Genomic DNA, 23250 nt, shown 5'->3' with positions numbered 1-23250 from the left:
ATTTTGAGTGGATGAAACACACTGCAGTCATCTCAGCCACTGTATTTGATTATTCATCAAGGCTGTACAGCTACTGATGCTGTGGCCTCGGGCATGTTTTTCCACAATGGATCCAGGGTTTCCGTTAGATGTAATTAATCATGACGGCCCACCACTACAAAATAAAAGCCGCCACACCTTAAAAACTAACTTGAAAACAATGTTAAGTGATGTATTGTATGACTATATATTGCACCTGATATCCACCCATCCATCCATTTTCAATGCCCCTTATCTTCAAAAGGCTTGCGGGTGTATGTTGGAGCCTATCCCAGCTGACTTTGAGTGAGAGGCACGGTACATACAGATGCATATATAGATTATTATTTATGCACATACTGACTGCAATTACTTTGACAACAATTTAAAATATCATACAAATATTTCACTGCACTTTGTTTTGAAAAACATCCACCGTAATCACCTCTCTGCCGTCTCTTGGCATCTTCTTCTTGGCACCAAGAAGATTATACAACAGGAGAGCCGACTCTGCACCCGCTTCTGTACTATGCCCTGGGCAGGTTTGGCTGCCATGTTAGGGTGCTGAATCCAGATAAATTGCATTGAAAATATGCCCTCAGCACACTGCTCAGCCATTAATTGCTCAAATACAAAATACTATAACCATTAAAACATTATCTCTTTGTTCCATGTGAATTTTGCTGCTCCAACTAGTACCCCTAGGAAAAGCTGTGATGTCACGGCTTGGAACCTTTTTTAGGATCCAATGCTAATTTTTTTTTCGTTTACATTTCTCAGCATTCTCTCATATTCTTTTCGAGGGATTGCATTTTCTCCAGGAAGCTTTGTTCCATCCTATTGCCATTCCAAGCACATGGACCCAGACCACAACAAGCTCTTGAAGCAAATGATTACTGGGCACCTCGGCTCCAGTTGGAAAACCAGGAAATGTCAGCTTTTCCCTGTGACGGATGAGGTGTTTGCACCTGCGGCAGTACGCGACGTATAGTATGTTTTCCAGGAGGATTTTGTTTCCAGCGAAAGTGTCCCTGCCATGAATAACGTTAGCAAAGGCAGTGGACATTTACATGAACTCTGGAGACACAAAGTACAAGGGCCCGGGCTCTTAAGTATAAATATACATTTCACACAAGGCCAGCGGAGGCATCGACGCTCATTTGCGATTCTATTCGCATGCGGCGGGCCCATGTTGACCTCACATGCCAAGCAGACAGACCTTCATTATAACTAACCATGCCACTTCTCAGTCACAAGAGGAGGGAAAAATAGCAGAAAAATAGCAATTTAGACCTCTCCACTGAACAAACGTGTTGAATGGAGGGACGAGAATGGAAACGGTTTCCGAGGCAACAAGAAACTAGAGGCACACCCGAGGCTGCCACTTTAATGGTTGAGGAAACTGTTGGACTTGTGTGTGTGTGTGTGTGTGTGTGCATACATGTGTGTGTTTACCTACCTGACTGAGCTCAACTCCTTGTGGATCAAGGGGGATTCTCTCAAGAGGATGACCTCTCACCTCAGATGTCGAAGGATTGCCTCGGCTGCGGCCAAAAGTTGCTGTTTTGAAGCAAAAATATGTAAAAAAATTTGGACATAATGCTCATAAATACACTCCTGATCAACATTTTTAAAAACTGGTGAAAAATTGCAAGTATTTACATTTTTCATTGCTGGATCCTAAGTCGGTTCTAAGTAAAGCTTCAAAACGCAAAAAAATAGAAAACTAAATAGTGCGACAAAAATAATTTGAGTACACAATTTATTCATTCATTAATTTTCTACCGCTTTTCCTCACGAGGGTCGCAGGGGATGCTGGAGCCTATTCTAGCTGTCTTTAAGTTTAAGATCATAGCAAAAAAAAAAGCCCAAAAGCCCAGAAACCTTTCTAAAATAGAAATAAATGTTCAAAAAAACATTCAGTAATGAGTAGCTGGACCATTCCTTTCATTCAACTCACAAATTGGTTTACGCATGCTTGATGCCAGTGTTTCCAGGAGGCTAGTGGGAATGTTGCTCTGAGTGGTAAAGCTTCATGGAGGGCATCCACTGTCTGAAACTGATTTTTCCATTTTTCTAAATATCCCTTTCCATCAATCCCAAGTTCTCAGTTGGATTTAGATGAAGAGAACACAGCAGAATGGTGCAATAGAATGAGGTTAGTCAGGTGAACTGCAGCGTTGTTTTGTTGGGCCTTCCATCATGACGGATGCCCCCTGCAACATCTCCACATACCCAGTTGCCATTTGACACCCCTGCACAACCTGACCCTCCATTGTTGCATTGAGGGAAAAAAAGCACCCCAGCACCCGTTCCAATGTACTGCGTACAAAACACCACAGGTGGGATCTCCTTGTCATGCCAGCAACATTGGAAGCCATCACGACCGCCAAGGTTACATTTTACTCATCAGAGAATAAAACTGTCTCCCACTTTTCAGTGCCCCATGTCCATTAATCAGGATTTTTAATTGTCTCCAATGTATGCGACTTGTCAGTGTGATGAAAATTGTTAGAGAGCTTAAAGTAAACATTTGTGATACTAACATTGCCTCTCTATGTCGTCTTTTTAGACAGCAACTTCGTGCTGGGTAACGCTCAGGTGCAGTCACTCTACCCCATTGTCTACTGCTCCGATGGCTTCTGCGAGCTCACGGGCTACGCTCGTGCCGAGCTCATGCAGAAGAGCTGTGCTTGCCACTTCCTGTACGGCCCCGAAACCAGTGACCGCTTCACAGCACAGATCCAAGGAGCACTGGATGAGAGACGCGAGTTCAAGACCGAGCTGGTCTTCTACAAGAAAGAAGGTGCGTCTCTCGTTGTTGGATCTGTGATGGGAATACTATTCATTCACAAGCATGTGAGACGGGAGTGTGTGAAGTGAAAATTGTGAATGAAACAGCACGAAACACTACATCCAGACATTTTTTATTCATAAATCTAAGTGTCATGTCAGATTTGAAAGGAGAAAGTCTCGCAAATGGAAGTGCCAATGAGACTCTGATGTTATTTCATTACTTTACTGTAAAAGCAGCTTTGTCAGCACAACACTGTGTTTTATCAATGACAAATTAAATCATATACAGTCATCCCTAACTACACTGCGATTTGAACTACACTCTCTCTGTTGTGGTTTTTTGAAAACTAATTACCTCTGTTCGGTGGTTGACGATGGACCTTTATTAGGCACAAGTTCAATTCCCGGCCAGGACCCCGACACTCAGCCGAATAAGGTGTCCAGTGCTGGTCTGAAGAGAGGGAAAAAGTAACTTTAAAAAAATAATAATTAGGATTAGGTCATAATCAACATTTAATTTTGATGACTAATTTATGTTTATATTTTTATTGATATATTGATTAAAGGGCATAATTACTCTCATCACCGTTTAGCGTGTTTGTTTTTTACTTTCGGCTTTTCCCTGTCCAATCTTACTAAATGTAAATGTAAATTCACACTCAAATTAGTCAGGATCTTTGTAGCTTCAATGCAGGGATTTTTTTTTATTATTTTGGCTCACATTGCAACATGGCACAAAGGTATTTTTACACATTTTACTCAATTTCTTGGTGAATGAAGGATGAATGAATGCCAACATCAAGACATTAAGACGTAAGTCATGCGTTTATGCTTTCACATCTTATTATTTAATTAAAAGTTATTTAAAAAAATGCACATTAAGGACTTCAACCTCAAGGTTATGTCATTTTTAAATTAAGGTCTACATTTACAGTTCCTGCAAAAAAATTGTTTGCATTGTTGCTGGGTAAACATAATAATTGCATGAATGCCACCAAGTATGCCAAGTACGCAACCTTCAATTGGATTATTGTCTCTAAATCCCTTCTTCATCTCTGACAAATACAAACTGATGAGACAAAACAAAAAGCGACCAAGTGTTGTTTCTGTTTACCCTCTTTGTTCCAGGCAAACAAGGACAATATGTCTAATGATTTTATTCAGGCATTCTTTCCTCCTGTATTATTCACACGCATTGAATCCTGTTGGTTAGTTCGACAGGAAACAGTATCCATAAACGTCTCGGAGGACTACACAGGCGAGTAACAGGAAACCAAAACAAAAGCAGTGCCATGAATGAACAGTGTGTACTGCCTTTCTTTGTCTCACCATATTCTTTTTCAAGCAAGAGGAGGCTGCCAGTGTTCAATATTCACCATGAAAAGGCTGAAACAGATACAAATGGAGCATACTTTCAAGTGCTGTCTCTGTAGTCAGACAAGGATACACTGCTTTGATATTCTCTTGTTGACATAAATATATATATATGATGAATATTTCCACATGCAACAAAATCATTGCACAGTCTAATACCTCTATTCAATTAACTACCAAGTATTTTGTATTTGTGTGTGGTCTACAAAAGCTGTAGCTGAGGGTAACTCCAGTTTGAAGTATTATAAGTGGCCAGCATCCAGCAGCTTTATTTACCTCTGCATGCGCTCGAAAATGTTGCTACTAATGTTGCTGTTGGATTTAAGCATCTACGGAATGTTTATTTTGTGTACAGGCACTCAGTTTTGGTGTCTTCTGGACATCGTACCGATCAAGAACGAGAAGGGCGAGGTGGTACTTTTCCTCGTGTCTCACAAAGACATCACGGACAAGAAGAAGGACCAGGATCCGGAGCAGGGACCAGATACAGGTGAATGACCGCACACATGCAAGATATTTCTAAGTGGTGTTGTAGGTTCGTATTAAATCACAAATAAAGCATAACTGTTTAGTTTCAGGCGGCACGGCAGTCTAGCGCGCAGACTTCACAGCTAGGAGACCAGGGTTCAATTCCACGCTCGGCCATCTCTGTGTGGAGTTTGCATGTTCTCTCCGTGCATGTGTGGGTTTTCTCCGGGTACTCCGGTTTCCTCCCACATTCCAAAAACATGCTAGGTTAATTGGCGACTCCAAATTGTCCATAGGTATGAATGTGAGTGTGAATGGTTGTTTGTCTATATGTGCCCTGTGATTGGCTGGCGACCAGTCCAGGGTGTACCCCGCCTCTCGCCCGAAGACAGCTGGGATAGGCTCCAGCACCCCCGCGACCCTCGTGAGGAAAAAGCGGTAGAAAATTAATGAATGAAATAAATGTTTAGTTTCAAACTCCTGTAATAAAAGGGCATCTTCACCATCGCAGGCACACACAGTACTGATCACGTTAACTTACAGCATTAATAATTTAAAATGTATGTGCAGCCTTTTCCGTGGCAGGACTGAACCCCTCCCGCCCCTAACATGTCCCCTGAGAAAGAATGAGCGAAGTAGCTACATTCCTCCTGGAGGCCAGTATTTTTACTTTTATTTCATCCTCCTTGAACTCCAAAGTGGCACCTTATTAATAAGCACAGCATTACTCCAACTGCAAAACACTTGTGTGAAGAGATCTTCACTGTATCTGTGTGGAATAATAATGATAAACAATACATATTCCATGAGTGTGTGGGGCCAATAATCCACAATAATCAATGTCTAGGGGCAGCCACAAACAAAATGTGAATGCAGCTTGGGAGTCCAGGCCTTTGGCGGCATAATTACAGGATGATTTAAGGCAATCCTGAGCAAGCCCAAATCTTAAAGGTCTACTTTTTTATACAACAATAAATAAGTCTCAGAGGCCCCATTAAGGTGTCTTGATGCTGGAATTTAGACAGTTTGGAAGAGCTTCTATTCATTTTGTGTGTCTGTAGCTATAATGCTAATGAGCTGTGTTTGTCCATGCCTGTCTATGGCATCCTTTGTGTCTTCAAGAAGTACTATTGTGTACTCCATCCACTATTTACATATAAAGTACACTGTAACTCTGTCCAAATGTGATAGATGTCATATATCACATAACAATGTAAAATTGAAGAGTGGGACAGAAGGACAATAAATGTTAGCAACACTAGCATAGCTATGTGAGCGACAGTGCTAACATTACACTCACATTTTAACAGCAACGTCATGCCAGGTTGGGGTTAGCTTATTCAGAGAAGTAAAGCAAAATGATCAAACATAGAGTTCAAACATTTGTAGTTGACAGACAGTTAACAGCGCGCCAGGTAAAGCCTGATTTTTACAAGTTAGTGGGCTCACCTAGCTTGGAGCTGGTCACAGACATGAGGAAGGAGGCTTTTCTTTAATGACATCATGAAAATCCGTAACTTCAAAAGTGTTTGAGCACATCGTCTGTCAAAAGTGGGGCAACCAAGTGAGGGAGACGTTTGGTGATTACAAACAGGTTTTAGGGACATATGTTACTATTGTAATATCATAAAAAGGTCTTTTGAAAATACAGGTTAGGTATAGAAGTTGATCACGCACACAAGTTTTGTCTTCTACGTTGGTTTGAAGGTGTTTTTTTTGATAATGGTTTTCTGGAGCCCGTCTACCTTCCGCAGATGAGGAGACAGGTCTGGAGGTGCATCAGGTGACGCGGCCTCCCGGCTTCAACGCCAACCGCCGTCGTAGCCGAGCTGTCCTCTACCATCTATCTGGACACTTGCAGAAGCAAGACAAGAGCAAGCTCAAGATCAACAACGTGAGTCCCGCGTATTCATCAATTCATGTCATAATATGATTATTATTGCGCTTGTATTTGTATTGTGGCACTGCATCATACTGAGAGCTGTTTCTAATATTTTGACCCTATGGTACCGAATGTTTTGAATGTCGCCTTCAAAGAGCCACCGCAAGGGTTAACAAATCTAAAGATGGTTCCAGTATTGTGCCCAGGTGTCCCAATCCCCTGTGACATTAGCATAGTAACCTAATTATGGGTGTTAGCATTATGTAATCACAACAGGGTGGCATTACCATGGTTAACACAGCCAAAGAGTAAAATGTAGACGTTGTGAGCTCATGTGTGTTTGTGTTTATATGTTGCTGACATACAGTAAATAGTGTACTACTTTGCTGTGCTTACATCTTAACAGATGGCGTGAAGGTCACCTCTAGCGAGTTAAAAGTGTAGTGTCAGCCAGAAGCAGCTCACACCTGAAGAGATGGGCTGCGACAGATGCTAGCTAGCATGTTTTTATCAAAGTATACATATAAGCTCTCAATAATGAGTTGGCGAGATTTATTGGGGATGAAATGTATTTTTACTGCTTGTATTTGTCTGTTGTGGACCAGGAAGTAGCAAAGATTAGTAAAGATGAAGTGAGAAGAGGATTGGAAATGATGAAGAGTGGGAAGGTACTTGGTCCTGATGGTATACCTGTGGCGGTATGGAAGTGTCTCGTAGAGGTAACAGTAGGGTTCCTGACTTCAATAGGATCTTAGTTGTTGAGAAGATGCCTCAGGAATGGAGGAGAGGTGATGTGCAGAGCTGTGGCAAATACAGAGGTATAAAGCTAATGAGCCATAAATGAAGTTATGGGAAAGAGTCGTTGAAGCTAGACTAAGGGCAGAAGTCAGCATTTGTGAGCAGCAGTATGATTTCATGCCAAAAAAGATGCAGTATTTGCTTTAAGAATGCTAATAGAGAAGTACAGAGAAGATCAGAGGGAGCTGCATTGTGTCTTTGTAGATCTGGAGAAAGCCTATGAGGAACTGCACCTAGAGAGGAACTGTGGTATAGTATGAGGAAGTCTGGAGAAGTATGTTAAAGTGGTGCAGGACATACTGTAAGACTGCAAGATGTGCTCTCGGTGTGACAGAAGAGTTCAAGGTGGAGATGGGACTGCATCAGGGTCAGCTCTGAGCCCCCTCTTGTTTGCTATGATGATGGACAGGCTGAGAGATGAGGTTAGACAAGAATCTCCATGGACTATGATGTTTGCAGATGACATTTGTAGTGAGAGTATAGGGAACAGGTGGAGGAGATGCTAGTTGATGCTATTTGAGGATGCCCGGTGAGATACATTGTGTTCATCTATAACCAGATACTGTTTTTTTATACAATTTCTGTATTTGATGTCATTGTAGTGGCTACCTAATGAAATATCAACTTGGTATATCCAGTGTATTTTTTATGTACTGCATACTTGTGAGCCTTGAAAGCTAACACCTCCATCCTTACACAGAATATGTTTGGGGAGAAGCCTCCGATCCCAGAGTACAAAGTAGCGGCCATCCAGAAGTCCCGCTTCATCCTGCTCCACTACGGCACCTTCAAGGCCGGCTGGGATTGGCTGATCCTACTGGCCACTTTCTACGTGGCTGTCACTGTGCCCTATAATGTCTGCTTCACGGTGGTCGGTGGGCGAGACGAAGGCAGCGCCCCCAGAAGCCCTCCCAGCGTCAGCGACATCCTCGTGGAGATCTTATTTATGCTAGGTGAGTACTGAAAAGCACCTTGATGATGCTAGTTATGTTAAGGTGGCGTTTCATCCATTATCATTCAACCTTCATCATTAATTGAGAAAAGGAACTCGCAGTTGGAATAACTGTGATTACCAATTTCAAATAAATAAATCACATTCCCCCCTGCCAATCAAAATATCCTTCCTTCGACAGGTTACACTCCAACAATTCTCTTTTTTTATTTAATTATTTGAAAAAAATCTCATAATCCACGGCTTTGAGCTAAATTTTGTCTGTGTAGATGCTCGGTAATCCATGTCATGGTAATTCACAGACTGTAGGTTGAATCAAGGCAATTTGACTGTTTTTGTTTGCTGAAGAGGGTTTTACCCTTCATCCAAAAAGCTTCTTCAGTTCTAACATTTAGGAGTGGAGTTTGGCTGTTTATGTCCCTGGTGGGTGTGTCCCTTGGACGTGGCCACAATGTGGTTGTTGACGTGGCTGGTGAATGACTGTCCTGCGTAAAGATAGGTAGTACGCCTGCGCGTTGGAAAAACACCTCGTTAGTGGCCGCTCTGATCATTTGTACATAGGCGTTAATTAATGTAAATCATAATTGACAGGCTTTATTTATCTATGTTTAGTGTTCAAAGTAAAGAAATTGTCATCTGTCTGCCGACCTGGGAAGTCACAGTCATCCCTCGCCACATTCTGATTGAAATTTCATGCCTTCATTTTTCCGTGTTAAATGATCTCACAATACATACAGTCATAATCATAATAATAACATGGCTACTGTTGTGGCCGTAATGCAGCTAAAACTCAACTCCACTCCCTTCCTGTCCACAAGTCTGATGTGTTCAGGTCAGAACCGTGATACCACCATAAACGAGAAGTTTCTATAGAAACTGTAGAAGCATTAGAAGCATTTAGCGGGAGCAGATAGCACTGATAGTGAACGTCCTCCTCCAGCCCCTGTGCCACCCCCAACACCTCACCCTACCCTCCTATTTGAGAATAGATAGACTTTGTCTATCATTAGTAAAGTTTTTTGTCATGAGAGATTTGCATCAGAGGAAGGAAATGAGCATGAGCACCACTCAACATTACATCTTATGGTCTAAAGTAATTTCTGAGAAAGCCTCTTTGTTCCTCGTCCAACTGAAGGAAATGTGAACCATCGCCCATAAGTGGAGAATTGTCCGCTTGCAAATCAAATTACACCAGCCACCCACAACTTTATTACGGACCTTCTGTCAGTCGATATGCCATTTGTCAGAACTAATCGAGCCAGCGTTTGAGTGTCAATACCACAATGAACTGAGACGTGCCATGGGACAATCTTTCATTTGTTCTTTTTTGTTAACAAGAACAAGGCTCATAATGTGAGTTTTTGTTGAGTCAGATTATTTTGTTATAATTCTTGCCTGCTTGGTCTTCGAGACAAATTTTCTTTTATTCACCAATCACAGGGCACATACATATACTGTAACCATTCACACCTAATTTACAGTCTCCAGTAAAACTGAAATGTTTTGGGGATGTGGGAGGAAACCTAAGCACGGGCAGAACCTGCAAATTCCACACCTCCAAACAGAGATTCTAACCTTTGACCTCCTCAATTTGGCCACTATGCTATGTTATGTATCAGTGTATAAAAGCATGAGTTGTGAGAGATGTGTTAATTTTAGTATGACACGTCATTTTGCTTTCTCTCTTTGTGTCAGACATTGTGTTGAACTTTCGAACCACATTTGTGAGCACGTCAGGCCAAGTGGTGTACGACGCTCGCTCCATCTGCGTTCACTACGTCACCACGTGGCTCTTTGTGGACCTCATTGCAGCCCTGCCCTTTGACCTCCTGTATGCTTTCAATGTCAGCGTGGTGAGTTTAATTAACAAATTATGCTGTTGTGTGGTTGACTTCAGTCTCTTATTAGTAATATATATGTATATAAACGCCAGTTTTATGATTTTTTTAAGCATTTGCAACATATAAATTGCTAAATGATAAGGCTGAATAGAAGGTAAATGATGTGAAGTCTTCACATTGGTCACTAGATGTCAGCAATATTACTGACATACAAACACACCGAAACGACAGACTTTTATTGCCGGTTTGATTTATCTCACAATGGCTACTGCTGCGTGTAACCCACGCCAAGTAGTCCAGAACCAATGTGGTAATAGGAGGTAAAGCGCAAACTGCTCAGTTAACACTGACACCCCTTATGAGTTCATTGCAAACAACAGAAACACAACAAAAACATTTTAAAGTGAATGCAGAGGTAGATAAAACTGCTGGGTGGCTGTCATGATATTTCAGATGCAATTACTGACATCTTGTGTAGTTATTTTTTTAGTTATCAGGGCGTTACATACAGCCAGTATACAAAACTCTGCAGTTAAATTAATAGAGGCGTTAATTGGAACATTTAAGGTAGCTGATAAATAATCATAAGTAATAGCATAAAATCGGAACATGATTTTGGTGTCATTGGCTTTGACAGGCTCATAACTTTTTAATGTGAGTTTAGTACTCATTTTTGAGTGTGAAATGAGACAATTTCCTTGAATTTGACACGATTATGTCTGTGCAGTACTTTGGCGTCCACCTGCTGAAGACGGTGCGTCTGCTTCGCTTGCTGCGCCTGCTGCAGAAGTTAGAGCGCTACTCCCAGTATAGCGCCGTGGTCCTAACCCTGCTCATGTCCATGTTCGCGCTGCTAGCGCACTGGATGGCCTGCGTCTGGTACTTCATCGGTCGGAGGGAGATAGAAAGTCCTGGATCCTGGGATATTGGTCAGTTAAGTCTTTTTACATGTTAAAATGCAGCATCTTACCTGTATATTATTAGCTACAACTAAAGTGTCTACTGACAGTAGCTGCTAATAGAGTCTAGAGGCAGTAACGCTTAGTCATCTTGTTTCTTCTTCACAAAAATGGACTCATACTTCTTCATTCACACATCCCTCAAGCAAATGGTAAAGTTCCCATCTCTGGGTCAGATGAGTTCAGAACCATGGAAAGCTCCCCTGAGAGTCGGACAAAGCTCTCACAGAACGCTGCATACACTGTACACTTTCAACTATAAAGATTTGCTGTGAAATGATGATAAGGCAAGGGGTTGATTTCCTGTTTGCTCATGACAGGTAGATATGATATTATCACCTGAACATACCATTTATTGTACCATTTATCCAGCAAAGGAACTGTATTTGCCAACTGTTGGTCAAGTGGAGCTCATGATGAGGCACGATAATGCCATGATTTATCCAATTTAAAAATATGAATATGCTAGTGATAATTTAATAGATTGAATAATTTTATTGCATCCGATTTCTAGGCTTCATTGCATTATAACACTGTTGGCATAGGTAGGCTCTGAGTGCATTGTTTATATGCAGAAAAAATAATGTATTACAGCCTTTGTCGCAAGTTTGCATTTTTTTTTAAGGGGTTTATTTTACTTTCCAACAAACATCTGTTGCTGGGTCATGTGATTGTTGTTAGCAACTGGTTTGTTGTTAAATGGTTGTTGCTTGTTGTTTACTGGAGAGTAAACGCTTTATACCACTTATCCTCAACTAACACATGAAGTAGCAATGGCAACACAATGGAAAGGTAAAGTAAAATTTCATTGCAGAGACACGGGTAACTAATAATCCATAAGCCATTGACCAGTTGTCTCATGATTATAAAACTTTGTATCTGTGTTACATGTATGCTAGCATGTCTTCCAATGCATTTTGAATACAACTCATAAGGAGCCTGGCATCTCTTCCCTCGTCCTTTCCCAAGATGGTTTTCGAGCAAACGGGCTAGCGAGCTACTGTATACGAGCCTGGTGCGCAGATCAATGGGCGCCTGCATCCATATTGTATGATTCCTCTTCCTCTCTCATGTTGTGTAGTCACAGAAGCTAAGCCTGGCTTTGCCGCGTCACACACATTCATTCTCAAACACTCTCCCTCTCTCGCTCAATTATTCATCTGTCCTCCTTCGCCGCTTGCTTCCCGCCCTTTCACTTTGAAAATTCTCCTCCTCATCGGGATTAGCGGGTTTGTTGGCACTTTCATGGGGTGTTGTTGATGGGTGATTAGTAGGAGAGTCAAATACTCAGAATCTGCAACAGACAACAAAAAGGTTTGAATATGTTCAAAAGACTTAAGTCTTATTTAAGTATTACAGTACTTCATTTAGACAAATAAAGGTCTCCTCACTCATAAACAAATGCCTCAACCCAAATGAATGCCTGATTTTTTTTTTGTTGTTTTTTTGTTCCCACCATCAGAAAAAATGCTCAAGGTTATAATAATTATATAATCTAGTTATTAAACTACAACCATACAATTGTATTTCTTTAAAAAGTAACATTTCTATTTCTATATATATTGTAAGTGGGAGAAATAATAGAAATAAGTATGATTCTAAATATGGTTATAAAAATGCCTGCTCTCCAGTAAGTCTGACCTCAAACACCTACTACTCTCTGCTACAATTTGATGACATAATTCATAAATATATGAATAATATGAATAGGAATAGTCTACTGTTATGAATACAGCAAACAAACATGAACCCAAGCGCTTCTGTTTGACATACTGAAATTATACACTTAAATTCAAACTGTATTTTTCTCTTCAGGTTGGCTGCATGAGCTTGCCAAACGTTTGGGGACGCCCTACTTTCTGTCACCCCTGACCGCCCTGTTTCCCACCTCCTCTGGCACCCTCCCAGCCAACAGTAGCCAGTGGAAAGCATCGGGCTCTAATGAGTTTGGGGTTCAAGGCCCCTGGAACTCCAGCAATGTGACAGCAGGCGAAGGCACATCAGGCACAGGTTTCGGGGTCCTGGGCGGAGGCCCTTCCATGCGCAGCAGCTACGTGACATCACTTTACTTTGCACTGAGCAGTCTGACCAGCGTGGGCTTCGGAAATGTATCAGCCAACACTGATTCGGAAAAGATTTTCTCCATCTGCACCATGCTCATCGGAGGTGAGTGTGTGCTCCTGTTTGCTATCCTATAGATAGATAGATAGACTTCCTTTATTGTCATTGCACAAAAACACAGTAGTGAAATTGCCAACGAAATGTCGTTGCCTGGCTCCCATATAACAGACACATCTTTGTGCTTCTGGTATCAGTTCTGTCTTTCTGGTATAAATGAGACATGTTCAAAATGCATTATTGTATGATTTGTATTTGTTTCCAGTTAAAAGGTTCACATCTTTTGATTTGTTTGTTTCTTTGAATGAGCTCCTTTTTGCAGAGAAGTGTGAATTGGATAGTTAAAAGAGACAGGCTAGAGGGAAGCCGGGTGAAGGCCACCTCTTAATTAATCCTGCTGAATGTTATCCTCACAGTGAGCTCAGGGGTTCCCATGTGGTCCTTTGCATTCACTTCAAAAACTATGTTAACGCTTTTCTACTTCACTCATCCCCTTGAATAAAAAAGCCAGTTTCTTTCAGCGGGATGTGCCCTCAGACTCGTTATTGTGGGGTTACAAATGTTTGTTGACTAATAAGTAATAAGTGTATTTGCCTGTCAATGCAAAGATCCGGGGAAAGAACTTTTTGGCTTGTCCGTGCATGTCCCCACTCTGCAGAATCATAAGAGCTTTCTACAGACACATAAGAGACAATTTTTAAGTAAAATCCCTTTCCACCAAGCAGTCCAGTTCAGCTCAGTGCTCATGCTCTGCTTCACAGTGTCATAGCTCATGTTTTCCCTCAATGAACCACAGCTTCCCAGTGCCAGCAGTACTCATGTACACTACCACCACCACCACGCTGGACTGTAGGGAAGACACAATATCTTGCTACTTACTTGTGTTGCTAGACAATAATGGCTTTGTGTTGACTCATTTCCAGTGGATAGTAAATCTATACTGCAAGACAAGCTGTACTCTGGCAACATTAAAGTATATCCATTTTCTCCTGTATGTCACTCAGCGCTGATGCATGCTGTGGTGTTTGGCAACGTGACAGCCATCATCCAGCGGATGTACTCACGTCGTTCACTCTACCACACTCGCACTAAGGACCTGAAAGATTTCATCCGTGTCCATCGACTGCCCAAAGCTTTGGAGCAACGAATGCTGGAATGTTTCCAGACCACCTGGTCAGTCAACAACGGCATCGACGTCAGTGAGGTGAGACGATTTTAGCAAATGCAGACTTGGAACACTTCTAAAAGGGGTCAACTATAATTTTCAGGTGTCAAGTGCATGCCAAAACTACAGATGGCACTGTAAACTGAAACATTTGAGCCATTTTAGTGATTGTGAAGCCGGAAGAAAGACATTTTTGGAAATGGAAAATCAAGACATATGGGTAGTATAATAAAAAAAAAAATACAGGAAAATAATCTCTTGATAAACCAAACAAATACTAGCTTATCGCACCCGACAGCCATCTTGTTTGTTTGGAACACATTAACCTCCATGCAGGATATTTCCATCTTCCAAGCAGCATCAAATGCAACACCATCTCTTTGCAGCTCCTGAAGGAGTTCCCAGATGAGCTGAGGGCCGACATCGCCATGCACCTGAACAAGGAGCTCCTTCAACTGCCTCTCTTTGAGTCAGCCAGCAGGGGGTGCCTGCGCTCGCTCTCGCTCATCATCAAAACGTCCTTCTGTGCACCCGGGGAGTTCCTCATCAGGCAGGGCGACGCCCTACAAGCCATCTACTTTGTGTGCTCAGGCTCTATGGAAGTTCTGAAAGACAACACCGTGCTCGCCATACTGGGTGAGTCCACAAGGTTGAGTGTTGTTGTGTTCACAGTGGTTAAGTTGTGTGACAGGTAAGTATGTTAAATGATGCCCTCAATCACCTTCTCTCCTCCCTCTTTGCCACTTGTACTGGTGGGAGGGATAGAAGCGTGGTGTGCCGCGCTGCGCCAGACTACACCGCTCATGAAAATTGCAAAGTGCACTGGCCGCACCCCGTGGCGTAGGCGGGCCTGCGCTTTGCCTATGAAAATAGAGCCCTTTATCACATTTCTGTCTTGTTTAAACACTCTCAAAGTTGGAATTTTGTTTGAAATTTAATGATCAACTTACAAGATTGGACACGTGTAATTAAGTAACTCATGCATTCTCGCATCTGATCATGACTTGTCCCAGTGCCATTAGGCTGTAGTGTTGTTGTATCCTTGTTATAGCATATTCCTCATCCTCCATGAAGATTCATATACAGCAGTGGTTCCCAAAGTGAGGTACGTGTACCCTTAGGTGTACGTCAATTGTGATAGTCAATTGTCATTGTCAATTTGGTATGAAATGAATATGCAGACTTAAACCAAAGCCATCCTAAGACAAAAAAGTGAAGCTCAAATGAAGTCTATTCAAATGCAATGGATTAAAAAGGAACGGTGTCAACATCAGAGTGGAATAGAAGATCTGTCGAATGATAACTTATCTATTTATTAGTGCTATAGGATAAAGTTTGACAAAATGTGTATATAAAATACAAATTTTTCACCCGGAATGACTATAAAATGATTGAACCATTGATTTATGTTCAATATTTCAAGTTCATTAACATAATAAGGTTTATGTTATGCAGGTGTGCAGGAGTGGGGGTACATGGCTTCAGATCAAATGCCTGAATGGGTATTTGACTGTAAAAAGTTTGGGAACCACTGCTATACAGTATTCCAGGCACCCTCCAGCCGCCATCAGTCAGATGTGTGATGTGTGATAGCTAGCACCTAGCAATCACACAACAGGAAAAAGGCAGTCGTGCATGAAGGAGACTGATTGTGAATTGTCTACAGCTAATCAGAACGCAGGTGGGTTCTCCCTTAGCCAATCAGGATTGCTGTGGCTCTATATTAAGCCAGCTACAGAGGAGTCAGAGCTGCAGAGACAGCTGGACATGACTAGGCATATCTTCAACTCTCACATGAGTATACACATATACTACTGATAGCAGTAGTAAATACAATAACAGACACAACAGAACACTGACAGGCCGCTCTAATACACCACAAGGACACAGAGCACAATGTACACACAGTTTTAAAAAAACTTGCAAAATTGCAGTTAAATAAATCCTCAAGAGCGTGAGTCTATGAAAGATGAATTACAATGTAGCAAGGGTACACTGTAATATGAATGTAAGGGTGACATTTCATGTCTGGACGGCGCTAAACTGTAAAGCTTTCTATGCCATAATTACGAAAATATTTCAATTATAAATAAGGAATCCTACTTTGTGTAAATTCACTTATGACAGTCGGATCTGGAACCAATTAACCGTGATAAATGAGAGATTACTGTACACTGCACTTGTTCAACGTAATAGATGCATATTTGACATAGTACTGTCAAATAGACTATACAGTAATTATACATTAAGGAGTAGGACAGGAGGATACAGCAACACTAGCATAGCTTTGTGAGCTACAGTGCTTACATTACAATCACATTAGCATGACGCGAGGTTAGCCTATTTGCTAAGGAAAAACAAGCTATGGACTTTGCTAATGACTAAAAGAAAGTTGTCAGAACCTCAGGCTTTATTTTAAGATGTGTAGCAAAGCCAGATCAAAGTGGTGGGCGTATGTACAGACAGAATACATAATAACATGAATGTGTACACATTTATGAATATATGTATTAAGTGTATACCTGTAAATGAATTTCCTCCAGGTGTTTCAGAGTGTGTGTGCGTGTGTATGTGTGTGTGTGTGTGTGTGTGTGTGTGTGTGTGTGTGTAGCAGGCATCAATGAAAGTGGAACCCCCACCCACCTTTATCTTGTACAGTATGTGTGTGTTTGCGCATGTTTATGTGTTAAGCGGAGACACGTGTTCACCTCTCTAACATCTGTTCCCGAAAAGGTCAAAATGTGTTGAATTAATGCCATGTACAAATGTGAGGCTGTGTGTGTGCGTGTGTGCTGAAGTGGGATCAATCTCCAAATGCCAACGGCCAGTATTTGATCTTGATCATGACACACAAACACACAAGAGTTGATACATCACTGGACTGCACTGCTATTAAAAATGAATGGAAAAAAATATTACATTATTAAAACAGTTTGATTATTAATGCTGGGGAGTGTGCACACAGCTCTGCTTGAAATCTGCAATGTTATCTGCTTGTTGATTCATAATTGCACGTTGTTACATAAACTATAGTGATGTCACAATACACTCATGAGACGGGACAAGACACGATAAGGACAAGAACGAGACGATACAATATTTTAACATGACTTTTAAGAAAACAATAATGACAAAATAGAAGACTGGACAAACAGACTTATTGATATAAGTCAGAAAACAATGAAGGTACATTGTGAAGTAAACACGCTCCATTATCACAGATTATTTCAAGAAAATATTCACTTTTGATATTACTATTTCAAAGGGTTGTAGCTTGAAAATGGTTACAAATTAATGCATACTGTAAGTGAGAAAAGTCATTAGTATGACCCAAAGTTTCTAATGGGAGTTAATTCACTCATCTAATTTGTATGTTATGACATCACCAGAATCGGAAATGGTCAGATCCCTGTCTCCACCATACCCAACAAGCTCACCAGAATGTTTGATCTACTTGTCGTAGCTTTCCTCATCTCTCACAAAAATACAGGCATCATCATCATTTGGTAATGGTAATGGTTTTATTTCATTTGAACATGCATCAGATTACAATTGAATGCATCACATAATCAGTTCACAGTTCCAAGTGTCCAAAAGGAGTAGGAAGAAGCAAAGCTTATTAAATCCTACCCCTCCATCTGGTACTTTTGCAGTCAGTAACTGTTACATTTGTTAACTTCCTGCTTTCCTAAAATAGTTTAATGTTTTTTTTTATTGTTTTCTTTTAATTAATTAATTTATTTATTTTGTCACCTACCAAAGTACTATATTTTTATTACATATTTAGCAAACATCAACTGCTTGTATTGTTTCTTGAATTGGCTCATCGTTGTGCATTGTTTGATTTCCTTACTCAATCCATTCCATAGTTTGATTCCACATACTGAAATGCTATGGCTTTTTAACGTAGTCCTAGCATATAAGTGTTTCAAATTGAGTTCTTCCCTGAGATCATATTTCTCCTCTCTTGTAGAGAAGTATTGGATGACATTTTTAGGTAATTGGTTATTTTTAGCCCTATGCATTATTTTAGCTGTTTGAAGATTAACTATATCAGCAAGTTTAAGTATTATAAGTGCATTTCTGTAGCGCTTTCTCCCGCAATGCCATTCACGATACCCCCCCCCCCCAACCCCCTCACCGTAGCGGTCATTTGACCACCCGTGCTACACGCAACGTACTCGGATGTCCCTTGATGCGACCCACAACATGGTTAAGCTTCTTCTCTAAATGAGAAATATTGTCACACGTACAGTGAAGCCTATCCCAGCTGAGTTCAGGCAGGAGGCGGGATACACCCTGGACTGGTCACTAGCCAATCGTTAAAATATAAACATTCACACTCACATTCACACTACAAGAGATGTGTCTCTTTGAAAGATGTACATTTTGGTGCTGATCCAAATGTGCCAATTTTGCCTACGTATCATTCTCGTTAAGGCATTAATCCCGGCAAGGAAACAACCCACACCAGTAAACAAGACAACATATACTTTTCTCTTTTTTTTTGTATCTCCAATCCTGCCCTTTCCATTAACTTTATCAACACAGGCACATACATAGACATCTTAATGGATGGAGGGTTGATGATCGATGCTCTAACCTTTACAGAAGTCCACATTGACTCCCACCGTGCTCATAAATCACTGTAGCGCTTCCAGGATTGGAAACCCAACTACAAGAAATGACTTCATCAAAATGCTTTTACCAAAATTAGAGAAATCATCTTTGACGGTTTTAAGGCTTTCAATAATTACTTCTGGACAGATAAAAGTGCCGTTTGACCTTTGAACCCGATAGGTCAAGTTTACATTTTTAAAACTATATTTGAAAACCTTAGTATTGATGCATTTTAGATTCATGTCTACACACAAATAAACATTTTATGTCACCTAAAAAGTTCATATTTATAAAAAAAAAGCATAATTTCTTGTGTCCTTTGTGTGGAATCTACTGTGTGCTGTATAATCTCATATTTAACAATTGTACCTTTTATTGATTTTTAAAATACCTATTAATGATTTGTTATTTCTGCTTCATCATGTTTTTTTCTGCCTTGTTTGGAAAATGCTTTCTTCATACGTCTGCCTAAATTAGCCTCACACTTCAGGGTTACAGCACCACAGCAGGTTAGAGCACCGCCTGGATATATCCTTGACAGCTTGCAAAAGTGCTTTTATGGGGTCAGAGATTTTTTTTTTTACCATGTGGCCTGCTTTTCATTGGATGGTGACAAAATGCAGTTTCAGCACAAAAAAATAATAGTAGAAAAAAAAAGGCTGAAACTGACAAGAAAAAAAAGTAATGTAATTCACACACACGCAGACACAAGATATATTCGCTCTGCAAAGTGTCACTTTGGGAGATTCGTCTGCAAATAAGTCTAACAATTAAAAAGAAATTGGTGTGATTATTAAGGCCAGATTTCCCCCCGAAGCTGCTGAGGTGCTGCTTGTCATCTGTGTGACAAAAAGTGTGTGTGTGGTGGGGGTGATGGTGGATAAGAGAGAGAGAGAGAGCACAGATGGAAGGAAAAGCTTCTACAAGATGTTTGGCTGTTATTATATCGCCCCCCTCCACCTCTCCCCATCATGGCTGTCTGTCACCACCTCCCTCCTCACTTCCTCTTGCCACCTCGCCTGATCACACTTCTTCCTCCTCCACGCGCCATCACCCTTCTTTCGTTCCTCCCCCCTCTATGGTAGCACCCCCTCAGTCCTTCATCTACCCATCCATCCATTTATCTATTCTTCTATTAGTACATTCAGCTTTCCATTCATCTACCCATTTAACTCTCCACACCCCCATCAATCAATATGTTCTTCCCTCCATCCAACACCATATGACAACCTTTAAACTTAACATACTTAACTCCTATTAAGAGAAAGTGTGTGTATATGTCCATCCAGGTAAAGGCGACCTGATCGGCTCAGACTCTCTGACCAAGGAGCAGGTGATCAAAACCAACGCCAATGTCAAGGCGCTGACCTACTGTGACCTTCAGTACATCAGCCTGAAGGGCCTCAGAGAGGTGCTGAGACTCTACCCGGAGTACGCCCAGAAGTTCATCGGCGAGATCCAGCACGACCTCACCTACAATTTGCGTGACGGACACGGCAGCGACGTAAGTTCCTAACGTAACCTTTGAAACACGATTGTTTGGGAAAGCTAAAACCAGGAATATAAGCTAATAAAATTAGACTGCCTCTTGTGGCCATTGAGTGTAAGTGTTATTTACATTGAAAGTTACCTTATTTGCACTACTTTGTGATCACTTCCTGTTGATCTCCTTGATATCATTTCCTGTTCCCTAAGGTAAACATTCTCTTAACCAGGAACTACTAATGTGGGTGGAGTTAAGGGTCGTCATATACTGTATGATGACTAGGAAATAATGGAAATCATCTGTTCCAGGGTCAAACTGTTGCCATCTTAAAACCTTTTATTAACATTTTTGCATTCCTAACCATCATATAAGTGTAAAAATATGTCACTGACCAGTATGTCGGTGGTCTTTGGAATTCTCTAGAAATTTTCAAGAAATGTGTATCAATGTGTATTTTTAAATTTGAAACAACAATTTTTACACCTTAATTCATTAATTTATTAATACCCCGCCTCTCACTCGAAGACAGCTGGGATAGGCTCCAGCACCCCCGCGACCCTTGTGAGGAAAAGCGGTAGAAAATGAATGAATGAATGGATGTCATTAAATAAATGTATTCTTAAATATTCAAAAATACAATGTGTAAATAGTGGAGAAAAATAGTAATATCACCTTTAAGCATATGCATAAAGCGCCTGGACTGAACGACAACGAAAATGTGAATTAGTGTATAGACAGGGACACGTGCTTAGGGAGTGTTGCTATGCGGGAGGTGTGTGCTTATGAATGCACAATCACACACTTCCACGTGCAGCCTCCAACATGCAAAATAAAGGCCTCAGGTGACGCTCACCTTAAGAGGAGGTCTCTTTGGTGGATGAAAGCTATGCATGACCTGGCTAACATGAGTTTACTACACACACGCGTGAATGTTGACACCACAGTGTGCAGTCAGACACACAAACAGCATAACGGGTGCAGCAGCAGCAGCAGCAGCAGTGGGAGCCCAGAATAGCTCGCTGCTGCTGTTTGAAGCCTTCTGCTGCTAAAAATAGAATGGGGGGGGGGAAGCACGGGCTCTCCCTGGCTGGCTGTCCCCTGCAGCTGCTGCTAAGATTGGATCACGACGGGTAAAAATAGACCAGCCAGCCGCGTAGGTGGAGGAAGACTGTGCACTTTGGCGAGCTTTGTTTTTCTCCTCTTCCTCTTCTACTGCAGTGCTTTTTTACTGCAGAGTCCACTCCAACTCACACACATGAGATGACTGAGCTTTTGTCCGCAAGGGCACATGTGGAGGACAGCTGAGGAGAAGGATTTGGCTTTTGTATTGCTTATTTATGCACGCTAGGGCTGGTAGTAACAACAACACTTAAAAGTCCAACACACACTCACCAGTCACAGCATTAGGTACTGTATGTCTACTACATGAATGGGTGTGGATGCATGGGTATGTAACAGATGCCAGCTAGCTTAGTTGTGTGTTAGAACATTAAGTAAACCTCACTCCCCGACACCTCAAAAGCCGTGCTGGTCAGTGGGTTGGGAGCCCAGGGCTTTTAGCTCACTAGCTAGCAATGCCTGACATAACTCTCAATCAGTGGGGATGTGTGGTCTCTTTGACATGCTTAGGATGACCACTATACTGTATGGGTGGATAAAAGGATGCATTAATGAGGAGGTGGCTGTATGGATAGCTGGATAACTGATGTGTGTGTTTGTGTGTCTATGCATAGATTGATGGGCATCAGGATGGATGTATGGTATGTATGGATGGATGGACTTATAGATGGGTGGATGTGCAGTACTTATAGGTTAGGGGGCATGATACTGGGCCTGATACCAGACAAACCATGTGATGATCTTATTATCACATACTATTTAATCATGAGCTTATTATCACGTACTATTTAATCAAAAGACCATTTTGTTTCCAGAAAATTTTCAGTTTATTACATGTATTATATCTAAACAGTGTAAACACAGGAAGTTTAGCTTTCGTTTTTCCATCATGTAACGTGCCAGAGAGTTGAATTTTGATTTGAGAGAATCAGGCTCGTATTCATCCCCATTTTCTTTTCTGATTGATAAAATAAACATAGACACGTATTTGTCTAACTCAGGCGGGGGAATACTTTCTACCAGTCTTCGTTCGTTCTTGCAGTTGATGAGCCATTCAGAAAAAAGCTTGAGGTCGCCCTTGGTTTTCCGACTTGTATTTGCATTTTTAGTTTTTTCGATCATTTCAAGAGTGTCCTCCTCATTAATGGTGATAAAACATTCCATTTCTAATATTCTGTTTGCTATTTTCCCTATTTGTCTTTCGCCTGGAGTAAAATAGTAAATTGTAGTAAATAGTATAGTAAATATTAGTATAATAGTAAATATTAAATAGTACGTGATACGTAAGGTACGTGACCTTCGGTCTCGGGCTGATACTGGCACTTGGGGGCATGATACCTGGCCTGATACCAGACAAACCAAGTGATAACCTATAAGTACAGCATGGATGGATGACTGGAGAGATGTATGGATAGATGTACGTATGGATGTACAAACAGTCCATATGTGTGGAGGATATATGAATCGATACATGCTGTATATACTGTCTGTGTCAATGGATGAGGGGCGAGATGTATGCATGGATGAGTGAGTGGACGTATAAAGGGATGGACTGTATATACAGGCCTAGAGTATAATGGATGAGCATAGAGATGCATTGATTGATGTAAATAGTAAATGGTCTTTTCCACTTCTCTCTGACTGTGTCAACCAA

The 23250-nt window shown here is 41.1% G+C and overlaps 1 protein-coding gene across 4 annotated transcripts in view; it reads left to right on the top strand.

The window, feature by feature from the left end:
• The window catches only part of kcnh3 (potassium voltage-gated channel, subfamily H (eag-related), member 3), an 86701-nt gene that overhangs the window by 54931 nt on the left and 8520 nt on the right, over window positions 1-23250 (top strand). For 2 of the 4 annotated variants that reach the window (XM_058081686.1, XM_058081685.1), the window contains 10 exons: window positions 2591-2824; window positions 4544-4678; window positions 6393-6550; window positions 8037-8289; window positions 9984-10141; window positions 10857-11058; window positions 12904-13254; window positions 14211-14410; window positions 14758-15007; window positions 20281-20495. In XM_058081686.1, coding sequence (XP_057937669.1) covers window positions 2591-2824; window positions 4544-4678; window positions 6393-6550; window positions 8037-8289; window positions 9984-10141; window positions 10857-11058; window positions 12904-13254; window positions 14211-14410; window positions 14758-15007; window positions 20281-20495 — 2156 coding nt within the window. Of the gene's footprint in view, window positions 1-2590; window positions 2825-4543; window positions 4679-4876; window positions 5608-6392; window positions 6551-8036; window positions 8290-9983; window positions 10142-10856; window positions 11059-12903; window positions 13255-14210; window positions 14411-14757; window positions 15008-20280; window positions 20496-23250 lie in introns of those variants that run through there. The other 2 variants (XM_058081687.1, XM_058081688.1) reach the window with 2 other exon arrangements.

Source organism: Doryrhamphus excisus, chromosome 9, assembly GCF_030265055.1.
Source record: "Doryrhamphus excisus isolate RoL2022-K1 chromosome 9, RoL_Dexc_1.0, whole genome shotgun sequence".
NCBI lineage: Eukaryota > Metazoa > Chordata > Actinopteri > Syngnathiformes > Syngnathidae > Doryrhamphus > Doryrhamphus excisus.
The sequence above is the reverse complement of the archived record's forward strand: the minus strand, read 5'-3'. Positions and strand labels throughout refer to the sequence as shown.